The sequence below is a fragment of the Nomascus leucogenys genome, chromosome 19, assembly GCF_006542625.1.
Source record: "Nomascus leucogenys isolate Asia chromosome 19, Asia_NLE_v1, whole genome shotgun sequence".
NCBI lineage: Eukaryota > Metazoa > Chordata > Mammalia > Primates > Hylobatidae > Nomascus > Nomascus leucogenys.
Window position 1 is genome coordinate 11,320,587 of NC_044399.1, and position 15,225 is coordinate 11,335,811.

The following is a 15,225-nucleotide window of genomic DNA, read 5'->3' on the forward strand; positions in this document are numbered from 1 at the left end:
TTGCTTGGCTCCCAGGCCCCTCTGTCCACCTGGGCCTCCTCCTCCCAGCAGGCTGCTCCTGCTCTGGCTTAGTCACCTCTAGGAGGGTCCTCAAAGCTCATGTTAGGCCGCCTTTTCTCCTTTTACTTCTTACTTTTCCCTCCTGCCCATGCGATGACTCCATTTTTGTCTCCAAACCAGGCATTCTTTTCTACTCCACATCCACTTATCAAGTAGCCAACTAAGCAGACATTGTCCTGTGGATGCCTCAACATATTTCAAACTTAATGCTTCCAGAATTGAACTCATGGGATTCTTGCGAGTTCTTCCATCACTGGGGCCATAGTCAGAAAATGGCACCACTGTCCATCTGTGTGTGAGATTCATGCTTTTAGCCTCACTCCCACACCAGGTCCTATCGGTTTTCCATCTTAAATACTTCTCTGACGTGTCCATGTCTCTCCAGCTCTGCTCCCACAAATCTGCACTACCATCATCTCTCCCAGAGGTGCTTCCAGATGGTCTCTTTGCACCCATCCTCACCCTCGCTTCTTCATTTTCTGTACTGCAGATGCATTGGTGTCTTCAGGGGACTGCTCCTATTTATGTTGCTCCTTAAAGCCTTACTGTGGTTCCTCAGGGCTCTTATAATGAAGGCTGGTGTCCTTACCATGGCCTACAGTGCTTGTGTGTTCTGGCTCCTGCCTGCCTCTTTAATCTCATCTTTGCTGTTCTCTGCTCTCTGTGCATTAACTTCAATGGCTGAAGGTGCCTTCTACCCTGGGGGTTTTGCACATGCTATTTTCATTACTTAGTATTCTGTGGACCCCTCTCCCCTGCTTTGCTTAGCTAACTAGCAGATCCAGTAGCCCTTTCCCCGCAGATGAGTCTGGTCTGCTGTCCTCTGCCTGTGAACTTTTCCTTCATAAATTTTGTCATAGTTGATAATTATGTAATTACTAGTGTGACTATTTGATGAACCTCTCCTTTCCGTCTAGACCCGAAACTTCATGAGGCAGAGACCATATATGGCTCTGATTGCTTTGGTGTTCTTGGTCTCCATATTGGACCCAGAGTAGGGGCTCAGCAAATATTTGTTGAGGGCACGCTGATTACTCTGGGAAAGTAATATGAAGAAGCCACAGGGACAACAGTCAAGTTGGTTATTTTAATCATAAACTGCCATGAACTCTATTTATGCCATTAGTTGAAAGGGAAAACGTTTGCTGGAAGAGTTTTATCAAGATAGAATTGTTCTTTGACATTTTCTGTTAGCATATCAGTTTTACTGATCTCCAAAGGTTACAGACAAATGAGTGCAAATATGTATGCTTTACACTAGAGGCCTTAAAGCATGAAGGGCCTCTCTAGTTTTCTTACTAGAGAGCAGAATGTTCTAGAATTTAAGATGGAAGTATATTTCAGTGACTTCTTTGTAGAATATCCAAATTCTCACCAGTTTGCATTAAGTGGAGTGCCGCTATAAAGTAAGGAACAGTTATGAAATTAAATGTTTCTTTAAAAATCTGAAATATACTTATTTCAGTTAGATACATATTTGGGAAATAGTCTAAGAAGAAATTGCTAATAGTGGTGGCTAAGTTACATGATAAATAGATAAAATGTAACTGGACATATTATATCAATTATTTGTGTGGTTATAAAAAAACCTAAAGGATATTTGAACTTAGTTCATGCTAATCGTTTGTTAAGACAGTCAGCCTGTTATATATTGTATTGTTCATTTTCTTTATTAAAGGACCGTAGATTTCATCTCCTGACGAAACGAGCACACAGAAAGAGATTTAGTCGTTTACCCTCAGTCCCTTGGCATTTCTCTCTGGTCTCTTCTGTCCTTGGGGCCAGTGCCCATCTCTGTCCTCCTTTGCCTGTTGTGTGCCTGGCTCTGTGTTTCAGACACAGTCTCCTTTAATCCTCACGGCAGCGTTAGGAGATGGAGAATTTCACCCCTGTTTCACAGATGAGGAAGCGAAGTTCTGAACAGTTAAATGACTTGCCCAAAGTTTGTAAGCAAGAGAAACAAGACTGGGCCCAGGTATTCTCTTAGAAATCCAAGGTTCTTTGCAGTACACCAACAGAGGATTTTCCAAGAGTATGTCATCTTGGAAAAGAAGAAAATGCTTTCACATCTTCTCCAAGCAAAATATGGTATAAAAATATTTTCAAGCGTTTCTATCAGCAATTACAAGAAAATACTTTGAAAGGCCCCCGGAATCCAAGCAGCCCTTGATCAAGCATTTGCATAAGCTGCAGTGATGATGGAGTTTGGTTTGGTGCCACAAACGCTTATGGATAACAGATTCATTTCTAGTCAAAAATATTTCTTGGTTTAATCGTATACTTCTTAGCAAAGGAGAGATCAGGACCCACCGAAACAAACACAGCCAGAGCCTCCCGCGGCGATCACTAGGGTGGGCGTCATTGGGGAATGGTCTACCTTTAGGGGTCCTGCCTTAAGGAAGCCCATGGGGAAACACCAGCTGTCTGCAAGCCCCTTCTCTGTGGTACTTCTGTGACTCTTTCTTTTCTCCTTCTCTAGGAAAGTAAGCCGGAGCAGTGCTTGGCTGGCAAGGGCCATAGCACCGGAGAGCAACCGCCGCAGCTCAGCATGGCCACCAGGTGCGGTAGGAGGCTTCTTGGGATGTTTGCAGCCCCTTTCTGCATCCAACTTCATGGCACATGCTGCCTGGATGCAGATAGGGTTCACCACACGGTTCCAACTCTGGCTCTGTGATTCACTTGGTGACCTGGAGCAATTTATTTAACTTGGTTCTCCCATGAGCAAAACGGATGCAGTTGCTCCCTTAGATAGCTAATTTGCAAAGTAAATGTGAGCCTTAAGTGAGATAATATAACTAGAGCATTCTTTATGGTCCTGGCATGCAATAGTCCTTTATACACAGATGATGATGATGATGACAATAATAACAGTGAGAATAATGACAGTGATGACAGGAATAAATAGTAGCCCTAATAATAACATGGAAATAAGTTTCACTTCTGAAGGAACTTGCCTTTCTCTGTAATTTAAATACTGACCAGGACTTACATTGATACTTTTAACATGGATTCATATTCACTTGGCATAGGAGAGGTTAGATTTTGATGATACTGGTCAGTATTTGTGGTGTTTTGTCTTCAGGTTAATCTCTTTATATGGGATTGGAGGTGACTCTGAGGACAGTCCCATTATACACTAATTATAATGGTGGTATCATATACAGACACTGAATGATTTGCGCTGTACCATCTTTTACTTATTACTTCATGTTTACAGTATTCCTGTGCTTAAGAAATCCAGGATTCCATTTCTTATTTAGCAGATAGAAAGTGCTAACAGATTAATTGGGGCCAGATCCACATCTTACTCATTTTTGTATCTTGGAGGCCACTGCCCTGCAGAGTAGTCGTTTCCCAAGTGTTGCTCAACCATCACTGAACCACTGAGGTTTTCTCCATGTGTTGCTGATTTATGGGAGAGGCAGGCGTGGATTTCCATTCCTCTGAATCCTGGCCATGGCTCTGTGTCTTAAACAATTTTACATCTAGGATTCTTTGCTACAAACAGAAACCCACGTGGGAGGCAGGTGGGAAATGATCTGATTTCTTTATTGTTCTCTGTGGAGAAGAACAGGGTGGAGATGAGTGTGCGGGACCTGGTGGGGGTGAGTTTGAATGTGACTGTGAATGGCCTGGCTCGCTCTTGCCTGGGATGCTCTTGAAGGGAAACCTTTCCGTTTCCCCTGGTGGTGTCCCAGGTGCCTCCTTGCTGACCCGCCACTAGTCTGTGCTTCACAGGCACAAGAAAGAATGGGAAGGCACCCAGGGTATCGATACTTCCCAGCTGGGAATTCTGAGTTTGGCTGTGAGTGCGCTTGGAAGGGAGAAGGCAGGTGTGTTGAGGATGGAGCCCAGGCCAAGAATGTGCCACCCTCTGAGCAGCCAGCATGGAAAGCAGACATTTTAAAATAAGTGGTTGTTTACTCCCCCAGCTGTAGTGGAAGCAGCCGACATTGGAGTCAGGCAAGTCTGGTTTGGAATCCCAGCTTTGCTCCTGGGTAACCGTTGGACCTTGGGGAAACTCCCTGACACATCTGAGCAAAGGTGCCAGTGCCACCGTCAGTGCCCAGACAGGCTGGGATGGAGCTGGCCTGGAGGCTGCGTGGGAGGCACGCTACCCCAAAAGAGGCACACAAAGATGTAAAACTGCGGCTCTCGGCAACTTAAACCAACTTAAATAGCTACGCTAGAAATGTCCCGCTTTCCTGGAATTCCTTTTAACAACCTTCTCTGTCTTGGCAATAATTTCTAAACACAAGAGGCAGCACAGAGCAGGATGTACAACAGGGACCTTGTCCAACAGCCTTCAGTGTGATCTTTGGCAAATTAATCCACCTCTCAGCGTCTCCATCTGTGAAATGGGGTTAAGAGTAACACCGATGCGGTAGACCCCATCTCACTGGGTCTTCGAGGCAACTTCATGAGAAAACGATGCAGAGTGCAGAAACCAATTGGGGCGGATGGCTCTGTGGTCACCTGGAGGACATGCGTTCAATCCCAAACCATACAGTTTCTGTTGGCTGAATGCAAGATGTCTGCCAAATCCATCCTGCCCTCTGGCAGTGCCCAAGGCTGTGGGAGCCCACCTCCTGCATTAGCGTGACCTGGATGTGAGACATGGAGTCAAAGGAGATCATTTTGGAACTTTTAAATTTAATGACTGCCCTATTGGATTTCACACTTGCATGGGGCTTGTAGCCCCTTCGTTTTGGCCAATTCGTCCCATTGGAAACAGGTGTATTTACCCAATGCCTGTACCCCCATTGTATCTAGGAAGCAACTCACTTGCTTTTGATTTTACTGGCTCATAGGCAGAGGGGACCTGTCTCAGATGGGACTTTGGACTGTGGATTTTGAGTTAATGCTGAAATGAGTTAAGACTTTGGGGGACTGTTGGGAAGGCATGATTGGTTTTGAAATGTGAAAAGACATGAGACTTGGGAGGGTCCAGGGGCAGAATGATATGCTTTGGCTCCGTGTCCCCACCCAAATGTCACTTCGAATTGTAATCCCCATAATCCCCAGGTGTCAAGGGTGGGACCGGGTGGAGGGAATTGCATCACGGGGGCCGTTTCCCCCATGCTGCTGTTCCCGTGATAGTGAGTTCTCACGAGATCTGATGGTTTTACAAGCATCTGGCATTTCTCCTGCTTGCACTCACTCCGTCCTGCTGCCCTGTGAAGATGGCACCTGCTTTTCCTTTGCCTTCTGCCATGATTGTAAGTTTCCTGAGGCCTCCCCAGCCAGGTGGAACTGAGTCAATTAATACCTCTTTCCTTTATAAATTACCCAGTCTTGGGTATTTCTTCATAGCAGTGTGAGAACGGACTAATACAGCCAGTCTTAGACCTAGGGGAAGATGGGCCTGAGGGTCAGAGAGTTAGGTTTACAAGGGAGGGAAGAGGACAGCGACTGGGAGGGCCCCGTACACAGTGAGCACAGTGGCATCGCTCGTGCCAGCACTGCTCTTACTCTTACTCCTTCTAGCCATAGCAGGTAGGACCCCAGGAGAGTGGGGAGAGCAGCGAGACGCTTCTGCAGCTCTTCCCAAGTTGGAACCTCAGCTCTTGCAGTTTACTTGGGGTGTCACGGATTTTCTCTGTCCGATACAATCATATTCAAATGTGGGCAAAAAATGCTTTTTCCCGTCAAATAGAAACAGCTGGACCATTCGCCATTCTGAGTTAGTCACACCATGGTTCCTTATCAAACCTGAAAAATTAAGAATTGACTCTTTTGAAAAAGAACTCAGATTTTGAAAAGAATATAAAGTTCTCTTGAAAAATGTAAACCTTTTAATTTATACTGGCATCTCAGACGTTGAGTCTCCTTATTAGAGTCATGCAGTTGACTAAAAAGAAAAAAATGGTGTCAGAATGTTTTCCTAATTGACAGACGTGATTGACAGAACAGTCCCCGAAGTCCCATAATTGAGCAAACAGCTTGTCACCATACAAATAATTAAAATACCGTCTGAAAAACGTACACTGACAAGTGCTAACTTAGATGTTGTTCACAGCTACTCTTCTGTGCACACATTTTCAAATGACATGAGCCCTTTTGTTTTGTTTTGTTGCTTCTTGCAGATACTGTAAAGCAAGCAACATTTAATGAGCCATTGTAAGGGGTGGGGTGGGGGCATCCGAAAAGGAGGCATTTTATTCTGTGCAGGGTGGTGCAATCTGAGACGTGGCAGCCGCAAATGACCGTGTACTTGCCCTAAGCCGAAACCACCAACAGCCAACTGCACATCTCGCATTTTATTCTTTATATCTGTGTTTTCCTTTCTGTGTTCCTTCAAACATGGCATGCTGCACAAATTTAGTGGTTTTTTTTTTTTAAAGCAGCAGATGGAAATCACAGCTATTCCGCCTTGCCTCCTCATCCCGCCGGCAGAGGTACACATCAATCTGTTGTCACCAAGAGCTTTGCTTCACATTTGGATCTCATTTCACTCCAAACTGTTTGGTTGGAACATAAACATTTTCCCATTCAGTGAGGGAGGGGCCTGTAGTCTCGTTCTTCTTCTGCTTGACAAGGAAATCTGCACCCCCCCCCAGCCCCGTCCGCAGCAACATTTGCCAGGCTGTACCAGCTCCAGGGCCACATTTACCCTCTCTGAAAACCTCCAGATTGTTGGTTCAGAAGAACCAGCATGGTTCATGGGATCCGTAGGTGTTAGAACCAGAAGGGACTTTGGTTGGATCAGGTCATTTTACAGATGAGCCCACTGAGGCCCAGGGAGGAATTTTCTAGGATGAGGCCTTTGCTGGGGCTTATGTCTGGGTCTCCCAGTCCAGGTCTCTCCAGCCTGTTACCTGCCTGCATCCTGAAGTTTTGGGTGGATGTGATTCAGTTGTTCCTCTGCATTTTAAGATAAAGAAATTAAGGCTGAAAGATAAAGAAATGATTTCTCCAAGGTAATATAGCCCGAAGTTACCATGGGCTGGAAACCTGTGTTTTTCAGAGTCTGGCTGCTGTACCATCTCCACTCTACCTAGAATCAGAATCAGCCCCCAATGTCATGGCATTGTTCCATCCACGTGTAGCTTAGCTCCGCCACAGACCAACCACAGTTCTAGCCGATGCTCTGTTCTCCTTCAACTCACCCTCCTGTTCCCATGGCGTATTCCCCCAGGGCTCTGTCCCAGTGATCTCTAAATCTTTGTCTTCAGCCCAGGTCTCTGTGTTGTGATTTAGACACAAGCCGTGCGTGAGTGGGAATAGGTTGTTTGCTGTGCCATCGATGCCTGGCATGGTATGCTTGAGTGTCCGTTGAAAGAGCTCTGGGCCACCAGCCCAAAGCCCACTGACCTCCCTTTCCAGGGGCCCAGGGAGCAGGTGCTTAGGGAGGGGCTGCTCATTCTAGGACCGGAAGGAGCTGGGTCTCCACGTAAGTGTGGTAGAAACAACACAGAAGTGGAGGTGCTGTGGGACCCTGTCCTCCTTCACGTCTCCCCAGTATCGGGCAGTATTGGGTTCTAGGGATCTCTTTTTTTTCTTTTTTGAGACAGGGGCTTACTCTGTCACCCAGGCTGGAGTGCAGTAGGGCATTCTTGGCTCGCTGCAACCTTCGCCTCCCGGGTTCAAGTGATTCTTTTGCCTCAGCCTCCCAAGTAGCTGGGACTGTAGGCACGAACCACCACGCCTGGCTAATTTTTAAATTTTTTGTAGAGACAGGTTTTGCCATGTTGGTGAGGCTGGGGATCACTTCTTAAATGAACACTTATGGGGTCAGAAAGCTGTAGGTTGCATAGGAGATCTTAAGGGAGGCAAGGGCGGGGGAAACAGGAGGCAGTAGGATGAGAGGAAGTTAGCACTGAGAGGAGAGAGTTTATTGAGATAAAAAGATAAGACAACCCTGGTACGTCTTCTGTTGTGAAATTCAGATCCTTTGCCCACTTTTAAATGGGATGATTGGTTTCTCTGCTGTTGAGTTGTTTGAGTTCCTTGTATATATACTGGGTATCAGCCCCTTGTTGAATGAGGAGTTTGCACATATCTTCTCCCATTTAACGGGTTGTCTCTTCGCTCTGTTGATTGTTTCCATTGCTGGGCAGTAGCTGTTGAGTGTGATATAGTCCCATTTGCTCAACATCACTAATCAGGAAAGTGCAAATCAAAACCACAGTGAGATAGCATCTCACCCCAGTTAGCATGGCTGTTATCAAAAAGACAAAAAATAACGAATGCTCACAAGGATGTGGAGAGAAGGGAACTCTTAAACACTGTTGGTGGGAACGTGAATTAGTACAGCTATTATGGAAAACAGTATGGAGATTTCTTAGAAAACTAAAAATAGAACTAGCATACAGTCCAGCAATCCCACTTCTGCTTATTTATCCAAAGGAAGGGAAATCAGGATGTCAAAGGGATACCTGCATCCCCATGTTTATCACAGCACTGTTCACAGGAGCTGAAATATGGAACCAACCTAAGTGTCCATCAATGGATAAATGGATGAAGAAAATGTGATATATACACAATTGAGTACTATTCAGACATAAAAAAGAGTGAATCCTGTCATTTGTGGCAACGCGGGTGGAATTGGAGGTCATTATGTTAAGTGAAATAAGCCAGGCACAGAAAGACAAATATCACGTGTTCTTACTCATATGTGGGAGCTAAAATCATTGATCTCATGGAGGTAGAGAGTAGAATGGTGGTTACCAGAGCTGGGAAGGGTAGAGGGGAGAGGAGGATGAAGAGAGGTTGGTTAATGGGTACAAACATACAGTTAGATGAAAGGAATAAGTTCTAGCGTTTGATAGCACAGTGGAATGATTATAGTTACAGCAATTTATTATAAATTTCAAAATAGTTGGAAGAGAAGATTTGGAATGTTCCCAACACAAAGAAATGATAACTGTTTGGGGCGATGGATATGCTAATTACCCTGATTTGATCACGGTATGCATGATATTTTTATAAATGCAAATGTATGCATTTATCAGAATATTACATGCACCCCATAAATATGTACAATTAATATGTCAATAGAAAAATAAAAATACAAAAGACAGTAAAAAAAATCAGCTGGAGCTCTGTGTATACGCTAACCTTGCCTAGAGGAAGGTGCTGAGCCAGAGGCTTTGTAGGAAGGCAAAGTACCAGAGGGCTTGGGATGTGCTGCTTTCGGGACCACTCAGCCTTTTCCATTTAGTCTAAGGCATTTACTAAGCGATTCATATAGCATTGAGGCATTTTCAAAGATAGTGGTCCTGGGAGGCAGAGCTAATATTACTGGGTTGGGGATTATGTCATAGTAGGATTTTCATTGAGTAAACAGCTAATTACAGATTTGCTTTATGTGAGCTACTTAAAGAAAACGAGCCTGACCCCCACCCTGCACCTCCCAGCTCCCCACTGAACAAAAAAGTCTAGAAGAGTTAGGGGCACTGACCTGTATATTCTGAACAGGGAAGTAAGGCATATTCCTTGCTCATGGGATAACCCTCTGGGGGATCCTGAGGGGAGAATTGGTGAGTCTTCCTTGCTTTCACTGGCACCTGTCTGTAAGTCCTAGAAAGGCCCTAATTGCTTGGAGTTGTATATTTGGCGAGCTTTATACAGGGAACTGATGGATGAGTTTGGACTTGTAGAAACTTGGACTCCTAGCGCTTGGCATACAGTCTCAGATAGGAAGAGAAGAGAGACAGAGAAGACAGCATCTTCCTAGGCCAAGAGGGAGTTTAACCCTGCTTGTCATGAATAGGAACCTGTTGGCTTAAAATAGTGATGGTAGCTCATGAATAGGCAAGTGAATGAGGAGAGGCAGCCCCCACATGTGTAATGCAAGAGATGCATGAATGGGGATGCAGTGAGAGTTCATTGATAAATTTAACCTCTTACGGTAAATGACCACCCAAGAGACGGGACTTAGGAGAGACTGGATTGACTTAGTCATTGATTAAAGGCTAATGCATTTTTCATGGCTACCCAGATGTGTTTTCTAATTGGTGATGACATCACTGTGTGTTCCAGGGTAAAGCATGAATCATCCTCCAGTGATGAGGAGCGCGCAGCTGCCAAGCCATCAAACACAGGCCACCTCCCTCTTCTGCCTAACGTCAGCTACAAGAAGACTCTCCGGCTGACTTCTGAGCAGCTTGTGAGTCTCCCATGCTTGCTGCGGCTGCGTTGTAAGCACATGAGGTTTCTGCAGACTCCTAAGGCTGTGTGATGGTTAGGATGTGCCCGTTACTTGTCACCTTTCATCCCAGCGGGCCTGCAGTCCCTCAACTGGGTACCTGCTGTTTCCACCCCAACTCCAGCACTATCCAGGCTGGGTCCCCAGTATGACCTTCCATTTTGTGTTCTCCTTTTGCTGGCCTGGCCCTGGAGGATCTCGTTTACTAGACTTAGGAGGAAGGCAGCCTGGCGGAGCTAATTCATCCTGAGGTGTCAATCACAGATAGACTTGAAAATCACTCAAGGGTGTTTTTGCTTCAAGAGAGAGATGTTTGTTAACTCAAATGCATCTGTTAAGTTGGTGGAAATCAAGCAGTTGTGATAGAATTTAGAGAATTTCAGGTAACCAGGGGCATCACCTGGTCATGGTGCCCTTTTATTTTTCCGTGTGTGAGACCAGTTTTAATTAAAAGCCCTTTCTTGGATCCCGTTGGTCATGGCCAGTGAGTACCTGTCCTTGCGTTTTTGTGAATCAAGTCTTTTGCATTTCTCCTAAGAGTTAGTGGGGAGCCTGGCTCACGTGTGAGGGTGTTTACTAGGAAAAGATAAGGAACAGGCCCAGACACCCACTCAGGCCATGTGTGGGACCCTGCAGCCTGGGGGTCTCTGTGTGACTCACGGCTCCCACTGGTGACACTGGGGACACCTGCAGTCAGGCAGCCTGGGGTTCTGAATGGCCAGCTGGTGTGCACCAGGAGTCCTGGCACAGAGACTCAAAACTGCTCAAAAGTCACTTTGTATTTTGAATTTGGTGTAATTTCTTTGGGTTTAGACTATATTCTTCTGGATATGAGGCATGACTGATAACCAAGACTTCTCTTTTTCCAATTTGTGTCAGTATAATAATAATTTAAAAACGTGGTTATTTAGGGAAATGTATTTTCACGCTTGGCTTAAATTTGTCTCCCTGAATGATGACCTTCCTATTTAGTCCTAGAGTGGTTAAGTGTATCCTGTTCCAAAATTGTGATTTATTATGCCGTATAGCCCTGTCATTGAATCCTGGCTAATGACTCTAATCTGAAAGTACTGGATCAAATTAGCACCATCCTGGGAAGTAGAACAACTCTGTAGCAAGTAGGCAAATTGCATTACAAGGGGGCCTGAGAGAACTGAGGTTTCGTTTTGCCTGTCCAGCCCCAGAAAGAACCAGAACAAGGAAGGGTGGGGAAAGAAAGAATTATACAAGGGCCCAGGGCAGTCACTTGTTTTTAAAGCCGAATCCTGCTTCTCATGGAACAGAAGCCAAATGCCCATCAATCGGGGCCTTTCCCTCAAGCAGACAAATACTAATGGTTTGGTTCATGTTTTTCAGAAAAGCTTGAAGTTGAAGAATGGCCCCAACGACGTGGTTTTCAGTGTCACCACACAGTACCAAGGCACGTGCCGCTGTGAGGGCACCATCTATTTGTGGAACTGGGATGACAAAGTCATCATTTCTGATATTGACGGGACGATCACCAGGTAGGTCCTGCTGACTTGGGGGCCATGGTAGATTTCTTTGCTTCACCATGGGGTCTTCGGGTCTGGTATTGGCACCTCCGCTCCACTCATGAGACTTGCACAGTTCAAATTCTGGTGCAGTCGGAGCTGCTTATGTAGTTTCAGCTCCTTGGTGCCAATCATTGTGTTTAGGGCTTGATTGTTTCCTTCTGGGGTATTATCTCTTCGACTTGGTTACTTCTGTGGGGGCTTCTCAAGAGCGTCTTTTTGAATGGCCTTTACCTTTGATTGAACAAGCCAGTCACCTTGATGCATGATCAGACTGGAGGCGTCCTTCTGTGGATTACCATGTCCCTCCGTCAGCATCAACTTTGATGACTTGAGTCTTGGGCTTTCTATCCAGAAAGAAAGTTGTGGGTCTTGTTTGTGTTTTTTCTTTTTTATGAGGCATGAATGGTGCGATGAATCTGAAAGGGATTTTTACTTTATTTTTCTCTTTTTCTCTTCATTTAGATCAGATACTCTTGGCCACATTTTGCCCACCCTTGGGAAGGATTGGACCCATCAGGGCATTGCTAAGCTGTACCATAAAGTGAGCCAGTGAGTACAGAGTTCCTGTTTCCCGCCTCCCGTGAATGCTGGTGTGTGCACTGCACTCTGCATATGGAATCTTTCCTGCCCCAGCACGGGGTGACTTGCAGAGAGGGCTGCACCTCAACCAGGGAAGGGCAGTGGGGGTCAGGGGTGGCAGTGGAGTCCAGAGTGAAAATGAATCCCAGCAACTCCAAATTTGAATTCAATACCAAGAAACAAGGAGTGAAGTATAGGAGAATTGTAGGCTAAAAAGTTGCAGATTCCAGGCAAGTTTTAGCGGCGTTGCAGGCCCTGCGAGTCAACCAGCAGAGGACATCGTGTCCACCTGGTCTGTGGAGTGCTCCAGCAAGTGGCCCAAAACAGAACAGTGCCCACCATGGGGCCCTCAGCCCCAGACATCAGATGGGAGAGGGGTTCTCCGACTGCTCTCCCGTGCTGGGTACATGGGTTACTTCACTTAAATCTTACAGAGGTTCTGAAAAGTACATAATATAATTTCTGTGTTTAGATGAGTGAAATTAACTAGGAGAACTAAAGTGATTTATCCAAATTCCCATTGCTCTCGTCTGCCTCCAGCGTTCAGAGCCCTGCAGGGATTCTCCACACCCCCCCTCAAAACACCCCCATTCTAGCTTGCCAGGCCCAAGCCTCTCTCCCCCTCAGTCATGCCTTCTCCAGCCTTTTGTGGCCTAAGAGTCTCCCATGCGAGTGAAATCTCCCCTTCCACAGTATTCTGTTCTCCAGCCAGTTAGAGCTGGAAGGCGCCTTTGCCTGAATCAGGACAGTGCCGTCTCTCTGTGGGTGAGGAGGGTGAGCAAGTTACATTCACGCTTAGTGAGTGTCAAGATAGTGTCAAGATGGAAATCTCAGGCCCATGGTTCCCAACCTTGTTTGCTCATCTCTAGCCCACATTGGTGATGGTAGGGAATGGGCCACCATCCAGAGCTGTTTCTAGAACTCTGTGAACACAGATGAATGAACTGTATTTCCCTGCCCGGCATCTGTTCATCCATCCAGCATTCCTTGAGTGCCTGTTAGTGCCTCATCCTAGGGCAGGTGCCTGGGATTGCCATGAACTAGGTAAGTCTCTGACCTGGGACTTTAGGATCTAGTAGAAAAATGGTGGCTTGGAGAGAGAACCTTATATCCTGGTGGGATTAAAAGCTTCAGATTTTGTTGGGCACATGCCTGTAGTCCCAGCTACTTGGGAGGCTGAGGTGGGAGGATTGCTTGAACCCAGGAGTTCGAATCCAGCCCGGGCAACATACTGAGACCCCCCATCTCTCTAAAAAAAATAAGTATGTACATTAAAAAAGCTTCAGATGTCATCTTAGATGCCCAAGCTCATTGGTTTGACTTTTCTAGATTTCGTCTTTAAAAAATTATTAATACAAAAGTTATGTATACTTCTTAAGACATAAAAATACTAATAAAAGAGGCCGAGATTTTAGAAACTGTAAAGTGCAGAGGTTGTATCACCCTCCTGCCTGCCCTTGCTGCAAGCTATTCCCTTCCTTAAAAGTAGAACTATTATGAACAGTTTGGTTCTATCTTGCTGAACTTCAAAAACTTACTTACATCCCCACACACATACACTCACATTATTTAATTATTCATCCTATCTTTTTGTTTCATTTTATGTAATATTTACTTTACCCTTTTTGCTGCTGGGCAGAATCCTGTCATCTAGATACACCATACTTTCTTTAACTCACTCTCTATTGATGAACATGTAGGTAGTTGCCACTTTTTCACCTATTGCCAACAGTGGTGCAGTCAGTGTTCACATACAATGCTTATGATATATAATGCATGTATAAATAAATAAAGAAGGCACACACACTTAGGGAAGTCCCGCTGTAAAGTAGATTCCCAGGAGTAGAATTGCTGGGTCAAAGGATGAGCACATTTAAGCTTTGATCAATATTGCCGAATTGCCCTCTGAAAAGGTTATCCCAGTCTGTGCTGCTGTAGGCGGTGTACGTGCAGAGTCCCCTCCCCGCAGCCTCACCGCGGGCTGACCTTTCATTTAGAAGGATTAATCTACTCATGAGCTGCCTTGACTTGTGTGACACTGAAAATTGCGTCTATATTTAGTTGAAGGAAAGAAACCCTCATGGGTCAGGATGTTGAGTAGTGCACGGCTGATTCATTTGGTTTTTGGAACATAAATCTATTTCCGTCCTTACTGTAACATTAAACAAGCCCTGTTGCTTTTTATTTTATTTTGGTCTTGATTTGTCTCTTGGATTTTCTCAGAAGAGAGATCTTCTTGAAAAATAAAGCTGTGTGGCTTACTGAAGAACCCCTGACCATTCTTTTCTTTGATTGGTTGGTTTAGAATGAGTGAAACCTGTTTGTCTGGACCCACAAATACTGCCCGGAGCACGATGTGACGTGGAGACCCAACCGTTGCCTGCTCATTGAGTTAGATATGTGTGTTGTCCGCGGCACCCAGTCAGGCCTGTGATTTGCAGGATGGCCAGGGCTTCTGAAAACCCCTCTTCAGGGCAGCTTTTCTGCAACTTTCAGGGCTCCCTGCTCAGCATTGTAGGAGGAGGTGCCAGCTCCTTGGTGTGGCACTTGAAACCTGGCACTTTCAGGTCCCAGTCTTCTGCCAAGCCCTTATTTTCAGCTGCTGTTTCTCAGCCCTTCCTGCTCTAATCCAGCGACTCTGTTCCTCCTCTGCACTCCATTCCCGTCTTCCTGCCTTTGCTCATGTGGTGGCCTCAGCTTGACATGGCTTCCCCTCTGATTTTTGCCTCTCAATATTTTTATAGCCTTTAATGCCTGGCTCAAATGCCACAGTCCTCAGGCTACAATCTGTGACCCTAGTCAGCTCTGGCCTCTTCCCCGGACTTGCTGGACTCTATGTGGATACCGGAGGGCTTGGGCCTGGCTTGTTGGACTCGGTCCCCATTATGGAGGACAGTCTGG

At 45.6% G+C, this 15,225-nt stretch overlaps 1 protein-coding gene across 8 annotated transcripts in view; it reads left to right on the top strand.

Annotated features, from left to right (window-relative positions):
• Window positions 1-15,225, top strand: part of LPIN1 (lipin 1) — an 85,247-nt gene that overhangs the window by 51,185 nt on the left and 18,837 nt on the right. For all 8 annotated transcript variants that reach the window (XM_030799510.1, XM_030799512.1, XM_030799506.1 and 5 more), the window contains 4 exons: window positions 2,540-2,619; window positions 10,045-10,171; window positions 11,567-11,715; window positions 12,208-12,294. In XM_030799510.1, the coding sequence (XP_030655370.1) occupies window positions 2,540-2,619; window positions 10,045-10,171; window positions 11,567-11,715; window positions 12,208-12,294 (443 nt within the window). The remainder of the gene's footprint in view (window positions 1-2,539; window positions 2,620-10,044; window positions 10,172-11,566; window positions 11,716-12,207; window positions 12,295-15,225) is intronic.